Source organism: Callithrix jacchus, chromosome 15 (assembly GCF_049354715.1).
Source record: "Callithrix jacchus isolate 240 chromosome 15, calJac240_pri, whole genome shotgun sequence".
In the NCBI taxonomy this organism is placed as follows: Eukaryota; Metazoa; Chordata; class Mammalia; order Primates; family Cebidae; genus Callithrix; species Callithrix jacchus.
Genome location: NC_133516.1, coordinates 30,508,526 through 30,526,591, shown reverse-complemented (window position 1 = coordinate 30,526,591; position 18,066 = coordinate 30,508,526). Strand labels below are relative to the sequence as shown.

The following is an 18,066-nucleotide window of genomic DNA, read 5'->3' as shown; positions in this document are numbered from 1 at the left end:
ACCACCCAAACTGAGCCTAGGCTTTAGTTCAGGCCACACAAGGAGGTCCAAGAAGACTGCAGGGTCCAGGCCATGAGTCCAGGGATTATGAACAAACCCAGACCTTTCATTTCTCCCTCAGGGCTCCAACAGCTCTGCTAACCCCACCCTCCTCACTCACTTTCTGAAGGCCTGTGGCCCTGGCACCAGGGCTCCCACTGCCACCCACCTCCCCACAGACCCTGGACCAAGCTGTTGCTGGAGGCAAGGCTCCTCCCTTACCTCGAGAGATGGTCCCTCCAGGGGCAGGGTTGACACACATGGGTGGAAGGCGGGGTGGGGGAAGTTTGCACTGACGCTGCCTGTGCTGGGCCCGATCTGGGGAAAGAGAGAGGGCATCAGGGCGACATGTTCTCACCCCTCACAGTTACAGACCCCTGAACTGACTCACACAGAGCATCCGTGAGGAGCTCTGGGCAGCAGGGCTGCTGGATGGTGCTGAGAGCAGCCATAGGTTCTGAGAAACAGCACTAACAACGCCACACAGGAAGAAGGCAAGCGTCTCAATAGATGTGATACATGACAGCCTTGGAGAGAGCGCTCAAACTCTTTCCTGTTCCCTTAGCTACCCCCTACAAGGTTAACACCCATCCTACATACTTCTCTTCGTCTTAAGTTGTGAGGATGCGACAGGACAACCGGAGAAAGCTGAAAGCCTCAGTACCACATCAACTCAAAGCACCATGTATCCTTCTCTTACGGTAGCTACCTACACCTTTGCTGTGGGTTCCCTGATGGCTAACTCAGCCACCAAATCTCAAATCAGTTTTTCCCTCCAAGAGTTGGGCAAGAGAGGGACGACTGGACTACGTGTGTCCAGCCTGAGAGCTAAAACTAGACCCAGCCCACACTTACCAGCCTTCTCCCTCTTTCTAACAAAGAACAACCTGCCATTCCAAATACTTCCATTCATTTGGGGGCTAAATGCTACTTATTAGTACCTTACAAAGTATATTTCTAAGAAGTCCCAAAAACTTGAGGAACATGAATGAAAATTAAGATACTTACTGAGTCTTCCATGGGAAGATGGAAATGTATGGGTAAGGAAGGCTTAAGGTTCTTTTAAACCACCTAAATGGTGACCTTTTGAGAGTCACTAGTCTGGGGGTAGGAGACTAGATGTGCTCTTTGTCTCCCTCGTTTCAGTATAGTAAATGGGGCAGAAGAGGAGCAGAGACAGCCACACACAACTGAAGCATGAGAAACCACCTGTTCTACAAAGATGTCCATTTGTGGAATGCAAAGTGACTCATATACACTTGGTATATGAGTAGAAAGATATCATTAAAACATAGCTCTCGTTTCAAAACACACTGAAGGCAAAGGAGCTGAAAAAGCAGGGTAGAATTATAATCTTCAGCAGGAAAGAAAAAGCCCTTTCAGCTATTTCTTTTTTTATTAAAACTGAGTGCCTATAGAGAATCAAGGTGGTAGATACAAGGGTGTTCGCTATACAATTTTTTCAGTATTTCAGTATTTTTGAAAATGTTCACAATAAAATGTTGCAGGGGGGGCAAGTCGTGCACTCAGATCCTCCCCCCAGTCCCATCTGCACACACTCCTTTACTGCAGTGGCTGTTTCAGAGCTCCACCTCCACCTGGGCTTCCTCAGCAACTGCCAGCTCTCCCCACATTAGAAGGCTCTTTGTGGCCAGGCACAATGGCTCACACCTGTAATGCCAGCATTTGGGAGGCCAAGGCCGGCAGATCACCAGGTCAAGAGATCGAGACCATCCTGGCCAATGTGGTGAAACCCTGTCCCTACTAAAAATACAAAAATTAGCTGGGTGTGGTGGCACAAGCCTGTAATCCCAGCTACTTGGGAGGCTAAGGCATGAGAATCACTTGCACCCGGGAGGCAGAGGTGGCAGTGAGCCGAGATTGAGTCACTGCACCCCAGCCTGGCAATAAAATGAGACTCAGTATCAAAAAAAAAAAAAAGGTTCTTTGTACATTTTTTTTTTTAAAGATGGGGTTTCACCATGATGGCCAGGCTGGTTTTGAACTCCTGACCTCAGGTGATCCACCCACTTCGGCCTCCCAAAGTGCCAGGATTACAGGCTTGAGCCACCACGCCCGGCCTGCTCTTTGTACATTTTAGTATCATATCACCCTGACCTGCCTGCCTAGGTGGTCCAAAGCATTTTCCCAAGCACCAGTGATTTTTGTCATATTTTGGTCATAAAGTTGCAGTTGCATGGACCCAATTCTATTTTTCCCATAAGGTCTCTTATCATATTTGTAGATGTGTGATTTTTTTCTTTCTTTTTTTTTTTTTTTTGAGACGGAGTCTTACCAGGCTGGAGCCCAGTGGCGCAGTCTCCGCTAACTGCAACCTCCGCCTCCTGGGTTCAAGAGATTCTTCCACCTCAACCTCCCAAGTAGCTGGGACTACAGGCGCATGCCAAACACCCGGCTAATTTTTGTATTTTTGGTAAAGATGGGGTTTCACCGTGTTGGCCAGGATGTTCTCGTCTCAATCTCTTGACCTTGTGATCCACCCGTCTAGGCCTCCCAAAGTACTGGGATTACAGGCGTAAGCCACCACGCCCGGCCTTTCTTTCTTTTTATTTTATAGGTATGTGATTTTACAGAAAACATACATAGGGCTACAGCAGACGTGCTTGTAGGATCTTCTAGAATTAAATGCCTAGGATCAAGGTTTATTCTGAAACTAATTCCAGGTCTGCCTTGAAGCTAAGGTTGGAAATGACCAGCTCAACCTCTCCATTCCTGTTTAAGGAGGGTCCTCATTCACATCCAGGGATGCTGAATTGAAAAAATAAAAATAAAAATAAATGATTCAATGATTAGTTATTATCTCATTAAGCATTTTCAGCAATTAGGAGAGAGCTGTTACAATCCCACAACTTAATTAGGCCCACTTCTGACTATGTAGCTGGAGAGAAAATTTGCATTCTTGCTATTGATCCAGTGTTTTTCAAAGTTTTGTGCTATCTGTGAAAGACTCAGCTTGCTCTTTTTTTTTTTTTTCTTTTCTTTGTTATTGTTTGGCTTGCTCTTTGTAGCCTAAGTCTGATGGCATTACAGGTGAGAAATCAGACAGCTGAGTTAAGATTCTGGCAAGGGCAGTAATAAGTAACTTAATCAGCACATGGGCATTCTAGCCGACAGCTTTGTTAAATCACATAATGGGGAAGACAGTGGCTAGCCACAAGACCCAGTGGGCCACCATCCACAATGCTGCATGGAATTAGTATAGCTGTTTATTTTTTTATTTTTTTTCTTTTCCCTCCAGATTAGCTGTACTGCATTATGCTATAGCTGTTTCTATCAGAACCATCAAATGGCCCATCCCATTGAGACTATAAGCTCCAGAGTACCAGGAAGCATCTCTGAAATACAGCTCTCTTCACCCTAGTGCCTCCTACACAGCAGGTGCTAAATCATGCAACCTTACAGCACACTGCATGCTGAGGGAGGCCATAGCTCTCCAGTATGTATCAAGAGCATACCATGCCCAAGACTAAGAAGAACTGAGCACAGACCACAGCCAGGTGCTTTTCCTATATTTCAGCTTTAATAACTTCACTGTAGTCCTGAAGACAGGGGGTAAGAAAGAGGATCAGGTAAGTTAACACCTTGCTAATATTAGGGAAAGCCATATTCAAGCCCCAGTCAGACAAACTTGGGAGCCTCAAGCTTCACATCAACTTACATTTCTGCTCAAGGTTCATGACACTCTAGGAGCTCATAATTTCATAATGAAGAACGAAGAAACATGTAAAAGGAATACTCAAGCCAAGCACAGTGGCTCACACCTGTGGTCCGTACACTTTGGGAGGCCAAGGCAGGAGGAGAACTTGAGGCCAAAAGTGTGAGAACAGGCTGGGAAACATAGGAAGACTCTGTTTCCACATATACATACATACATACATATATATATATACACACACAAACATACACACACACACTCTTTTTTTTTAGTTACTTTTAAAATTTTTATTTATTTATTTATTTATTTATTTGAGACGGAGTCTTGCTCTGTCGCCCAGGCTGGAGTGCAGTGGTGCAATCTCAGTTTACTACAACCTCCGCCTCCTGGGTTCAAGTGATTCTCCTGCCCCAGCCTCCCAAGTAGCTGGGACTACAGGTGTGCACCACCACACCCAGCTAATTTTTTGTATTTTTGGTAGATGTTAGCCAGGATAGTCTCCATCTCCTGACCTCATGATTCACCCACTTCAGCCTCCCAAAGTGCTGGGATTACAGACGTGAAATACCATGCCTGGCCTAAAATTTTATTTCTTAAAAAATACAGAGATAGGCCGGGCGTAGTGGCTCACACCTGTAATCCCAATACTTTGGAGGCCAAGGCAGGTGGATCACCTGAGGGCGGGAGTTCAAGACCTGCCTGACCAACATGGTGAAACCCCATCTCTACTGAAAATACAAAAATTAGCTGGGCATGGTGGTGCACGCCTGTAATCCCAGCTACTCGGGAGGCTGAGGCAGAAGAATTGCCTGAACTCAGGAGGCAGAGGTTGCAGTGAGCAGATATCACGCCATTGCACTCCAGCCTGGGTAACAAGAGTGAAACTCTGTCTCAAAAAAAAAAAAAAGAAAGGAAAGAAAGAAAGAAAAGAAAAAAAAATACAGAGATGGGGTCTCATCATGTTGTCCAGGCTGCTCTCAAACAATGTTCTTGTCTTGGCCTCCCAAAGTGCTGAGATTACAAGCATGAGCCACTGTGCCCTGCCAAAAAAAAATTTTTTTTCTTTTTTTTGTTTAGAGATGGAGTCTCCCTCTATCACCCAGGCTGGAGTCCAATGTCATGATCTTAGATCACTGCCACCTCCGCCTCCCAGGTTCAAGTGATTTTCCTGCCTCAGCCTCCTGAGTATCTGAAATTACAGGCACCTGCCACCATGCCTGGCTGATTTTTGAATTTTTTTTTTTTTTTTTTTTAGTAGAGACAGGGTTTCACCATGTTGGTTAGGCTGGTCTTGAACTCCTGATCTCAGGTAATCTGCCCAGCTTGGCCTCCCAAAGTGCTGGGATTACAGGCATGAGCCACTGCACCCAGCCCTGGAAAAATTTTTTGTAATTAGTCAGGCATGTTGGCATATGCTTATATTTCCAACTACTCACTTGAGCCCAGGAGTTCAAGGTTACAGTGATCACATCACTGCACTCCAGCCTGGGCAACAGAGTGAGACCTTGTCTCAAAAAACTTTTTTTTTAATGGAGCCTCACTCTGTCACCTGGCTAGAGTGCAGTGGTGTGATCTCAGCCCACTGCAACCTCTGCATCCCAGGTTCAAGTAATTCTCCTGCCTCAGCCTCCCAAGTAGCTGGGATCACAGGCCGTGCACCACTGTGCCCAGCTAATTTTTATATTTTTAGTAGAGCTGGGATTTCGCCATGTTGGTCAGGTTGGTCTCAAACTCCTGACCTCAGGTGATCCACCCACCTTGGCCTCCCAAAGTGCAAGGATTACAGGTGTGATCCACCGCATCCAGCAAAAAACTTTTTTTTTTTGAGATGGAGTTTCGCTCTTGTTACCCAGGCTGGAGTGCAATGGCGCGATCTCGGCTCACCACAACCTCCGCCTCCTGGGTTCAGGCAATTCTCCTGCTTCAGCCTCCTGAGTAGCTGGGATTACAGGCACGCGCCACCATGCCCAGCTAATTTTTTGTATTTTTAGTAGAGACAGAGTTTCACAATGGTGACCAGGATGGTCTCGATCTCTTAACCTCATGATCCATCTGCCCTGGCCTCCCAAAGTGGTTTGTTTTTTTTTTTTTTGAGATGGAGTCTTGCTCTGTCACCCAGGCTGGAGTACAATTATGTGATCTCAGCTCACTGAAACCTCTGCCTACCGGGTTCAAGTGATTCTCCTGCCTCAGCCTCCTGAGTAGCTGGGATTACAGGCTCCTGCCACCACACCCAGCTAATTTTCTTTTTTGAGATGGAGTCTCACTCTGTCACCAGACTGGAGTGCAGTGGTGTGATCTCAGCTCACTGCAACCTGTGCCTTCTGGGTTCAAGCGATTCTCCTGCCTCAGCCTCTGAGTAGCTGGGACTACAGGCACGCACCACCATGCCCAGCTAATTTCTGCATTTTTAGTGGAGACGGGCTTCACTGTATTGGCCAGGACGGTCTCAATCTCCTGACCTTGTGATCCACCTGCCTTGGCCTCCCAAAGTGCTGGGATTATAGGTATAAGCCACTGTGCCTGGTCTTTTTTTTTTTTTTTTGAGAGAGTCTCACTCTGTCGCCACGCAGGAGTGCAGTGGCTCGATCTTGGCTCACTGCAATCACCCCCTCCAGGGTTCAACCAATTCTACTGCCTCAGCCTCCTGAATAGCTGGGATTACAGGCGTGCACCACCACACCCAGCTAATTTTTATATTTTTTAGTAGAGATGGAGTTTCACCATTTTGGCCAGGATGGTCTCGATCTCTTGACCTCGTGATCTGCCTGTCTCAGCCTCCCAAAGTGCTGGAATTACAGGCATGAGCCACTGTAGCCGGCCTAATATTTCCAATTTTATGTATTTATTTATTTTTTGAGATGGAGTTTCACTCTTGTTACCCAGGCTGGAGTGCAATGGCACGATCTCGGCTCACCGCAACCTCCGCCTCCTGGGTTCAGGCAATTCTCCTGCCTCAGCCTCCTGAGTAGCTGGGATTACAGGCATGCGCCACCATGCCCAGCTAATTTTTTGTATTTTAAGTAGAGACAGGGTTTCACCATGTTGTCCAGGCTGGTCCTAGCCAAAAAACATTTTTTTTGATAAAAAATAAAGGAAAGGAAAACTGCATAAGAAATAAAAAGCAGTTCTATACAACAATAGAAGTGTCACAAGGCCACACACAACCAATTGCCAAGGCCATGATGCAAACCCTAAGTCCTAGCAGCATTCAGAAGACAGGAGAGGCTGGCCCCAGTGACTTGCCTATAATCCAAGCACTTTGGGGACAGGCGGAGCACCTGAGGTCAGGAGTTCAAGACCAGCCTGGCTGACATGGCAAAACGCTGTCTCTACTAAAAATAAAAAAAATTAGTGGGGCCTGGTGATGTGCATCTGTAGTTCCAATTACTTGGGAGGCTGAGGTAGGAGGATTGTTTGAGCCCAAGAGGCGGAGGTTGCAGTGAGCTGAGATTATGCCACTGCACTGAGAGCCTGGGCACAAAGCAAGATCCTGTCTCAAAAGGAAAAGAAAAAAAAAAGAAGACATGATATGGCATTCACCCTTATAGTCAGGAAACCATGAAAAGATGGGTTTGCCTAAAGAAAAACATTTAAAGCAGTGAGTCTTTGTGATTAATGGTTTCCCTGAGATCTTCAAGCATAAAATGGTTGTTGGTCAATACACAATACTTACCTGTATGGAAATCAAGGTCTAAAATCAGACTGTTATTATATCCTGAAGCTACTTAACAACACGGCTTTTGAGTTTACAAGGCATCAGGCCCCATTCTAAGCTCTTTAAGTGTATTAACTCATCTGATCCTTCGAACAACCCTACAGAGGTGCTATGATTTGGTTCCCTTAAATAATGAGGACCAAAGGTCCACTTAAATAATGAAGACAGAAAGCCTCAGTCACATGCCCAAGCCAGAGCTATGCTGTGAAGCCAGCATCTGGGTCCAGAACCTTTGCTCAGTAAGGCTATGCTGCCTCCCACAAACTGTAAAGAAATTCTGCCTCATACTCTCTCACCCGGAACATCTCCCTGTCATATCAGAGAGTTGTTAATGTGGGGAAAAGGAGGATGGTGATTTTTCTTTTTCTTTTTCTGAGACAGAGCCTTACTCTGTCATCCAGGCTGGAGTGCAATGGCAGGATTTCTGCTCATATCGACCTCTGCCTCCCAGGTTCAGCGATTCTTCTGCCTCAGTCTCTTTTTTTTTTTGAGACGGAGTTTCGCTCTTGTTACCCAGGCTGGAGTGCAATGGCGCGATCTCGGCTCACTACAACCTCCGCCTTCTGGGTTCAGGCAATTCTCCTGCCTCAGCCTCCTGAGTAGCTGGGATTACAGGCACACGCAACCGTGCCCAGCTAATTTTTTTGTATTTTTAGTAGAGACGGGGTTTCACCATGTTGACCAGGATGGTCTCGATCTCTTGACCTTGTGATCCACCCGCCTCAGCCTCCCAAAGTGTTGGGATTACAGGCGTGAGCCACCGCGCCCAGCCTGCCTCAGTCTCTTAAGTAGCAGGGATTATAGGTGCCTGCCACCATGCCCGGCTAATTTTTATATTTTTAGTAAAGATGGGGTTTCACCGTGTTGTCTAGGCTTGTATAGAACTCCTGATCTCAAGTGATTCACCCACCTCGGCCTCCCAAAGTGTTAGGATTACAGACATGAGCCACTGCACCCAGCCGAAGATCTTTTTTTTTTTTTTTTTTGAGACGGAGTTTTGCTGTTGTTACCCAGACTGGAGTGCAATGGCATGATCTCGGCTCACCGCAACCTCCGCATTCTGGGTTCAAGCAATTCTCCTACCTCAGCCTCCTGAGTAGCTGGAACTACAGGCGCACACCACCATGCCCAGCTAATTTTTGTATTTTTAGTAGAGACGGGGTTTCACCTTGTTGACCAGGATGGTCTCGATCTCTTGACCTCATATCCACCCGCCTCAGCCTCCCAAAGTGCTGGGATTATAGGCATGAGCCACCGCGTCCGGCCTGTTTTTTTTTTTTTTTTTTTTTGAGACGGAGTCTTGCTCTGTTGCCAGGCTGTAGTGCAGTGGCATGATCTTGGCTCACTGCAACCTCCACCTCCTAGGCTCAAGTGATTCTCCTGCCTCAGCCTCCCAATTAGCTGGGACTACATGCACGTGCCACCATGCCCAGCTAATTTTGTATTTTTAGTAGAGATGGGGTTTCTCCATCTTGGTCAGGCTGGTCTCGATCTCCTGACCTCGTGATCTACCTGCTTTGGCCTCCCAAAGTGCTCGGATCACAGGCGTGAGCCACCGTACCCAGCCGGATCATGATTTTTATTGGGCTTTCCATCTCTTTACAAAATCAGTACTATTGCCGGGCACAGTGACTCACACCTGTAAATCCCAGCACTTTGGGAGGCCGAGGCAGGGGGATCACCTGAGTTCGGGAGTTCGAGACCAGCCTGACCAAGATGGAGAAACCCCATCTCTACTAAAAATACAAAATTAGCCGGGCATGGTGGCACATGCCTGTAATCCCAGATACTTGGGAGGCCGAAACAGGAGAATCGCTTGAACTCAGGAGGTGGAGATTGTGGTAAGCCAAGATCACGCCATTGTACTCCAGCCCAAATAACAAGAAAAAAAAATCAGTACTATTAATTCAGAGACACTTTTACCATGAGAAAACCTGTTTTCATTGACCTTTTACAAGACAACAAAGCCCACTGGTTAGTATGTAAACACAAAGACAAAGTGATAATTTTCACTAAAAAAAAATATGTACTGTCCACACTAATCTCAAGTTGTTTTTTCCTTCTTTCTTACATATGGTTAGCCAAAGAAAAAAAAGGCCAGGATGACAGAAATTAATTTTTTCAAACAACATGAAAACAGACGACCAGGTGCAGTGGCTCCCACTTGTAATCCCAGCACTTTCGGAGGCCAAGGCAGGCAGATCATGTAGATCATGAGGTCAGGAGTTCAAGAACAGACTGTTCAACATGGTGAAACACTGTTTCTACTAAAAAATTAGCTGGGTGTGATGACACAAACCTGTAGTCCCAGCTCTCAGGAGGCTGAGGCAGGAGAATCGCTTGAACCCAGGAGGCGGAGGTTGCAATGAGCTGAGATCATGCCATTGTACTCCAGCCTGGACAACAGAGACACACTCCGTGTCAAAAAAAAAAAAAAAAACAGATGGAGTGGCTAAAGACACACAATGAGGCAGGGAGAGGCTGCTCTGAGCCCTGGTACATCCAGCCCTCCTTCTGGCCCTATTCAATGGGTTACACATGGCACCACTGGCCAGGGTTTCCCAGGTTTTTTCTTCCCTGCAAAGAAAAAACCTGGAGAGAAGACACAATTGGGAAGACCTATTTAATCAGCAGTTTGGATGTTGTTATGGTTCTCCTTTATTTGTAAAACATGCTCAGATAGAATCAGCTATCTTGTAGCCTGTGTTGAAGCCTCAGGATCAGCTTCAACACAGGCTACAGGCCTTTTAATCTTCTGTATCTTGAAGAAGTCATGTTTCTAAGAAATACAAAGCTCAAAGCTCTCTGGATCTGGCCCCTAAAGTCCCCACCAGCTACTTCACCTCCTATAAACACACTGTGAACTCTACGCCATACCCGTCATGACTCAATTTTGCCATCGCCCATGCAACCCTTTCACTCCATGTGCTAGACAGCACTAATTTCAAGACTTGCCAGAGTTTCTATGACCACTAATGTAACTGACTCTGTGGATATTTGTCCCTACCCAAATGTCATGTTGAAATGTAATCTCCAGCCAGACACAGTGGCTCACGCCTATAATCTCAGCACTTTGTGAGGCCGAGACGGGCGGACCACTCGAGCTCAGGAGTTCAAGACCAGCCTGGTCAATATGGTGAAACCCCATCTCTACTAAAAATGCAAAAATTAGCTGGGCATGGTGGTGTATGCTTGTAGTCCCAGCTACTCAGGAGGCTGAGGCAGGAGAATCACTTGAACCAGGGAGGCGGAGGTTGCAGTGAGCCGAGATCTTGCCACTGCACTCTAGCCTGGACAACAGAGCCACCCTGTTTCAAAAAAAAAAAAAAAAAAAAAAAAAAGAAAGAAATATAATCTATATAATCTCCACTGTTGGAGGGTCATAGGGTGGATCCCTCATGGCTTGGTGCTATCCTTGTGAAAGTGAGTAAATTCTCAAGAGGTCTTTTTTTTTTTTTTTTGAGATGGATTCTTGCCCTGTCACCCAAGCTGGAGTGCAGTGGCACAATCTCAATTCAATACAGCTTCCAACCGCCACTTCCAAGGTTCAAGCAATTCTTGTGCCTCAGCCTCCCAAGTAGCTGGGACTACAGGCGCATACCACCACACCCAACTAATTTTCTGTAATTTTGGTAGACACGGGGTCTTACTATGTTGGCCAAACTGGTTTTGAATGCCTGACCTCAAGTGATTCGCCTGCCTTAGCCTCACAAAGTGCTGGGATTACAGGCATGAGCCACCACACACAGCCTCTCATGATATCTTGTTATTTTATTTATTTATTTATTTATTTATTATTTTTATGACACAGAGTCTCACTCTGTCACCAGGCAACAGGCTGGAGTACAATGATGCAATCTCGGCTCACTACAACCTCCACCTCCCAAGTTCAATCAATTCTCCTGCCTCAGCCTCCCAAGTAGCTGGGACTACAAGCACGCGCCACCAAGCCCAGCTAATTTCTATATTTTAGTAGAGATGGGGTTTCACCATGTTGGCCAGGATGGTCTTGAACTCCTGAGCTCAGGCAATCCACCTGCCTCGGCCTCCCAAAGCGCTGGGATTATAGGTGTGAACCACTGTACCTGGCCCTAATTTTTGAATTTTTAGTAGAGGCAGGGCTTCACCATGTTGGCTAGGCTGGTCTCAAACTCCTGACCTTAGGTGATGCACCTCTCTCAGCCTCCCAAAATGCTAGGATTACAGGTATGGGCCATCGCACCCAGCCGACCTTGTTTAAACTATGTGGCACCTTCCCAGCTCTCTCTCTCTGGATCCTGATTTTTGCCCTATGACATGCCTGCTCCCGCTTCGTCTTCTGCCCCTAAGTAAAAGCTCCCTGATTCCTCCCCAGAAGCCAAGCAGATTCCAGCACCATGGTTCCGATACACCCTGCAGAAATGTGAGCCAATTAAAACTCTTTTAACAAATTACCCAGTTTCAGGTATTTCTTTATAGCAATGCGAAAACAGCCTAATACAGACTCAGTCCACTTCCACCAGTGTTTACTGAGACTTACTATGTGCAAAATGCTAGCCAGGTGCTATCTATGATAAAAGAGAACAACAAGCCCTGGCTGGCTGCAGGGAGCTTCCAGACTGGTGACACGATGAGTAATTGAGAATAGACTAAGCATGAAAAAGAACAGATATGGGACTAAGGAAGGTTGTAGAAAGATTGCATTTGGTCACAGAATTAGGAAAGGTTCATGAAGGGGACTGTATAAAATACTAGCCTAGAAAAATAGGATTTTAGAGGCTAGGCACGGGGTGGCTCACACCTGTAATCCCAGCACTTTGGGAGGCTGAAGTGGGTGGATCACTTGAGATCAGAAGTTCAAGACCAGCCTGGCCAACATGATGAAACCCTCATCTCTACTAAAAATTAAAAAAAAAAATTAGCCAGGCCTGGTGGCTGGTGCCTGTAATCCCAGCTACTACGAGGCAAGAGAATTGCTTGAACCCAGGAGGCAGAGGCTACAGTGAGAAGGGATCACACCTCTGCACTCCAGCCTGGGCAACAGAGTGAAACTACACCTCAAAAAAAGAAAAATAGGATTTTAATAAGCAGGGCGTATGTGGAAGAGGGCACTGGGGGGAGGCATGGCAAATGTACACAAAGGCCAGGGCAAGGAGAGACCCAGATTATAAGCACCAAGCAAAAGGAAGGCTATAGAAAAGGACTCTGGTGAACCACCCAAAGAAACATGCAAGAACTACACACTGGTGAAGAGACTTTCACAGCCCTCACAGAAGCGCATCCCAATAATGAAGGGCAAGAGGTCACAAACACAGTTGCAGTCTTACCTTTTCTGAATGAGTCCAGGCTGAACATTTCTGGCCAGGAGGGAAAGCTGGAATCCTGAGAACAAGGAGGGCCAAGGGGCAATGGTTAATATTCCTGGTCTAGGAACTCACAAAGAAAACATCAGTAACACAGACAGCATTATCCAGAAGAAGAGAAAAGTGACACTCTTCACTGATGAGCCCTAACTGCTGCTCCCCAGTCTTAAGGACTGGAAGGCCAGCTCCACTCTAGAGTAATTGTCTTTGCTTAATTCTAATTGAGCACTTTTTTCTCTTCTCTGTCCTAAAACTCCCCATACCCTGTTAAACAGAAGGTGATGCATTTCATGAGAGACATGTAATTCTACCTAGTTCATCATAATACTTGCAGGTTTCCTTGGGACTTCCAGGAAGAAATTAAATTCTACATGGACCCCTTCGGCCACATGACATCAGGAAATAGGACTGATGACTGACTGCCTTATAGGCAAACTAGCTTACTGGACTTTGATAAAACCTAATCGAGTCCCTAAAAATGAAATTTGGCTGACAGTATCAAAGAATAACTAAACAGTGATTCCGAATAAAAGGCTTTTCTTTCTTTTCCTTTTTTTTTTTTTTTGAGATGAAGTCCCACTCTGTCACCCAGGTTGGAGTACAGTGGCACAATCTTGGCTCACCACAACCTCCACCTCCCGGGTTCAAGTGATTCTCTTGCCTCAGCCTCCTGAGTAGCTGGGATTACAGGCGTGTGCCACCACGCCCAGCTAATTTTTGTATTTTTTAGTAGAAACAGGGTTTCCCCATGTTGACCAGGCTGGTCTCAAACTCCTGACCTCGTGATCTGCCGGCCTCGGGCTACCAAAATGCTGGGATTACAGGAGAGTGAGTCACCATGCCTGGCCAATAAAAAGCTTTTCATAGCAATTCTCTATGAAATAACAAATATAGGCGGGGCGCGGTGGCTCATGCCTATAATCCCAGCACTTTGGGATGCCGAGGCGAGTGGATCACGAGGTCAAGAGATCGAGACCATCCTGGTCAACAAGGTGAAACCCCCTCTCTACTAAAAATACAAAAATTAGCTGGGAATGGTGGCGAGTGCCTGTAATCCTAGCTACTTGGGAAGCTGAGGCAGGAGAATTGCCTGAACCCAGGAGGCGGAGGTTGCGGTGAGCCAAGATCGCGTCATTGCATTCCAGCCTGGGTAACAAGAGCGAAACTCCGTCTCAAAAAAAGAAGAAAAAAAAAAGGAAGAAAGAAATAACAAATATTAAGTTAAAGCACAACTATTGGCCAAAAGTTTGGTGCATTTTGCTTATTAGTATATTTAAATGAGAAATACACCTAGAGATGAGAAGAAACAAAAGCAACGCCTCTGGTTTAACATTTTGTTTTTAAAAATACTCAAACTCAGCTAGGCGCAGTATCTAATGCCTGTAATACCAGCACTTTGGGAGGCTGAGGTGGGTGGATCACGAGCTCAGGTATTCGAGACCAGTCTGGCCAACATGGTGAAACCCCGTCTCTACTAAAAATACAAAAAAAATTGGCTGGGCGTGGTGGTTTATGCCTATAATCCCAGCACTTTGGGAGGCCAAGGTGGGCAGATCATGAGGTCAGGAGTTCAAGACCAGCCTGTCCAACATGGTGAAACCCCATCTCTACTAAAAACATAAAAATTAGCCAGGTGTGGTGGCATGCGCCTGCAATCCCATCTACTCAGGAGGCTGAGGCAGGAGAATCACTTGTCCTGGGAGTGAGAGATTGCAGTGAGCCAAGATCATGCCACTGCACTCAAACCTGGGTGACAGAGAAAGACTCTGTCTCAAAAAAATTAAATAAATACAAAATACAAAACAATCAGCTGAGCATGACGGTGCACACCTGTAATCCCAGCTGCTTAGGAAGGCTGAGGCAGGAGAATCACTTGAACCCGGGAGACGGAAGGTGCAGTGAGCGGAGATCACGCCACTGCATTCCAACCTGGGAGACAGACGAGACTCCGTGTCAAAAAAAAAAAAAAAAATACTCGGCCGGGCACGGTGGCTCACGCCTATAATCCCAGCACTTTGGGAGGCCGAGGTGGGTGGATCACGAGGTCAAGAGATAGAGACCATCCTGGTCAACATGGTGAAACCCCGTCTCTACTAAAAATACAAAAATTAGCTGGGCATGGTGGCACGTGCCTGTAGTCCCAGCTACTCAGGAGGCTGAAGCAGGAGAATTGCTTGAACCCAGGAGGCGGAGGTTGCGGTGAGCCAAGATCGCACCATTGCACTCCAGCCTGGGTAACAAGAGCAAAACTCCGTCTCAAAAAAAAAAAAAAAAAAAAACTCTATGATAAAATATATTTAGAAAAAAAAAGAAAAGAAAATACTCAAACCCAGATTTATAGATGTTTTTATAATGCAGTACTCCTGGATTAGGTGCAACAACCTTAAGTGGCCTTAGTTTAAAATCACCTATTGAAGGTGAATCCCTGGAAGTAAAGAAAAAAAAGAAAAAAAAAATCATCTACACAGCATTTAGCAAATCAGGATCATGTCCAACATTGGTTGGAGTCTACAGGGGCCTACACTCCTGATCCTGACTGCTGTTTCCTCTCATTCTCAAATTTTGGGGATGTAGGAAGTAAAGGGGCTGAATCCAGCAGATCTGCCCTGATGGCCTCCTCTCCCCAAGGAATGCCTGAAATTTTAGCCCATAGTATATGGTAGCTCAGAGATAAAACTTCAGTACAATATCAACAATGCTAAAATTTACTTTAAGAAGTTACATTCTGGCCGGGCGTAGTGGCTCACGCCTGTAATCCAAGCACTTTGGAGGCCAAGGCGGGTGGATCATCTGAGGTCGGGAGTTCAAGACCAGCTTGACCAACATGGTGAAACCCCGTCTTTAAAAAAAAAAAAAAGTTATATTCTATAGATACCTTCTATACAAATGAAAATTTTAAAAGAGTCGGGCGAGGTAACTCACGCCTGTAATCCCAGCACTTTGGGAGGCTGAAGCAGGTGGATTTCCTGAGGTCCAGAGTTCAAGACCAGCCTGGTCAACATGTCGAAACCCGTTTCTACTAAAAATACAAACATTAGCCAGGCATGGTGGCAGGTGGCCGTAATCCCAGCTATTCGGGAGGCTGAGGCAGGAGAATCGCTTGAACCTGGGAGGCGGAGGCTACAGTGAGCCAAGATCACACCATTGCACTCCAGCCTGGGCAAGAAGAATGAAACTCTGTCTCAAATAAATAAATAAAAAGGGTATAATTTGAGATTCTAATTTTAAAGAAAACCTGAATATTATAAAATGTAAATTATCTTAAGTGATTATTACTTAAGAAACAATATTTGGTTGGGTGCGGTGGGTCACGCCTGTAATCCCAGCACTTTGGGAGGCCGAAGTGGGCGGATCACCTGAGGTCAAGAGTTCAAGACCTGCCTAGCCAACATGGGGAAACCCTGTTGCTAATAAAAATACAAAAAGTAGCCAGGCATGGTGGTGCATACCTATAATCCCAGCTACTGGTGGTGGGGGAAGTTGAGGCAGGAGAATTGCTTGAACCCAGGAAGTGGACACTGAAGTAGGTGAGCCAAGATCACACCACTACACTCCAGCCTGGCCAACAAAGCAAGACTCCATCTCGAAAAAAATAAATAAAAAAATAAACAATACCCTATTGCTAAGAAATTGTATACTGGCTGGGTACGGTGGTTCACACCTGTAATCTCAGCACTTTGGGAGGCTGAGGTGATAGGAGCACTTGAGAACAAGAGTTCAAGATCAGCCTGGGCAACACAGTGAGACCCCATCTTTACAAAAAATTTTCAAAATTAGCCAAGTATGGCGGTGCACGCTTGCAATCTTAGCTACTCAGGAGGCTAACACAGGAGAATCACTTCAGCCCAGGAGTTTGAGGTTTACGGTGAGCTGTGATCACGCCACTGCACTCTAGCCAGGATGACAAACCGAGACCTTGTCTCTCTTTAAAAAAAACAAAAGCAGCCGGGCACAGTGGCTCACACCTGTAATCCCAGCACTTTGGGAGGCCGAGATGGGTGGATCACAAGGTCAGGAGTTCAAGACCAGCCTGGCCAACATGGTGAAACCCCACCTCTATAAAAGAAAAAAAAAAAAAAGCAATGGCCAGGCGCAGTGGCTCATGCCTGTAATCCCAGCACTTCGGGAGGCTGACGTGGGCAGATCACCTGAGGTTGGAAGTTCGAGACCAGACTGAACAATATGGAGAAACCCTGTCTCTACTAAAAATACAAAATCAGCCCAGCATGGTGGCACATGCCTATAATCCCAACTACTTGGGAGGTTGAGGAAGGAGAATCACTTGAACCTGGGAGGCAGAGGTTGCAGTGAGCCAAGATCCAGCCATTGCACTCCAGCCTGGGCAACATGAATGAAACTCGGTCTCAAAAAAAAAAAAAGAAAAATTTAATGGCTAGGTGTGGTGGCTCATGCCTGTAATCCTAACACTTTGGGAGGCCCAGGTGGAGGACCTCTTGAGACCAGGAGTTTGAGACCAGCCTAGGCAACAAAGTGAGACCCTGTCTCTAAATAAAAAAAAAATTGTAAGTTAATTTGCTTGTAAATAGACTCTTGGTTTTACTTTTTTAAAGTCCCTCATCCGGCCGGGCACGGTGGCTCACGCCTGTAATCCCAACACCTTGGGAGGCCGAGGCAGATGGATCACGAGGTCAAGAGATTGAGACCATCCTGGTCAACATGCTGAAACCCTGTCATCTCTACTAAAAATACAAAAAATTAGCAAGGCATGGTGGCGCGTGCCTGTAATCCCAGCTACTCAGAAGGCTGAGGCAGGAGAATTGCCTGAACCCAGAGGCGGAGGTTGCGGTGAGCCAAGATCGCGCCATTGCACTCCAGCCTGGGTAACAAGAGCGAAACTCCGTCTCAAAAATAAATAAATAAATAAATAAAGTCCCTAATCCTCTAGCCCAATATATCAATTTAGGCTCATGTACCACTATTCTTTCCTGTTCTAATCTAAAATACTATAGTATGAGAATCAAAATAGGATACTTTAGAGATAATTTACAGAGCTCTAGAACATTGCATAGAGGTCCAGAAGAAAGCGGTCTTCCTTGTAATGCAGTAATGTTAAAAACCTTTGTAGTTCAATGTATCTCTTAAGTAATTTAGAGATAAGTGAAATGCTATTATGTCAAGATTTCTTGCATAATGAAACACAATTTAATTCCAGGTAGTCACTAAGGGATGGTTCCAGGACAGAGACTCCACAATGACTAATTAAAAATGATACCCTTCTGGCTAGGCACAGTGGCTCACACCTGTAGTCCCAGTACTTTGGGAGGCTGAGG

The 18,066-nt window shown here is 46.0% G+C and overlaps 1 protein-coding gene across 6 annotated transcripts in view; it reads right to left on the bottom strand.

Annotated features, from left to right (window-relative positions):
* The window catches only part of DHX30 (DExH-box helicase 30), a 53,237-nt gene that overhangs the window by 32,870 nt on the left and 2,301 nt on the right, over window positions 1-18,066 (bottom strand). For 5 of the 6 annotated variants that reach the window (XM_078350730.1, XM_078350728.1, XM_078350727.1 and 2 more), the window contains exons 3-4: window positions 12,740-12,794; window positions 262-357 (exon numbers count right to left, since the gene is read on the bottom strand). Coding sequence is in view for 2 of the 6 variants with exons in the window: in XM_003734835.5 (XP_003734883.1) it covers window positions 262-357; window positions 12,740-12,767 (124 nt within the window). In the remaining 4 variants the exon portion in view is untranslated. The remainder of the gene's footprint in view (window positions 1-261; window positions 358-12,739; window positions 12,795-18,066) is intronic. The other variant, XM_008981580.5, reaches the window with a different exon arrangement.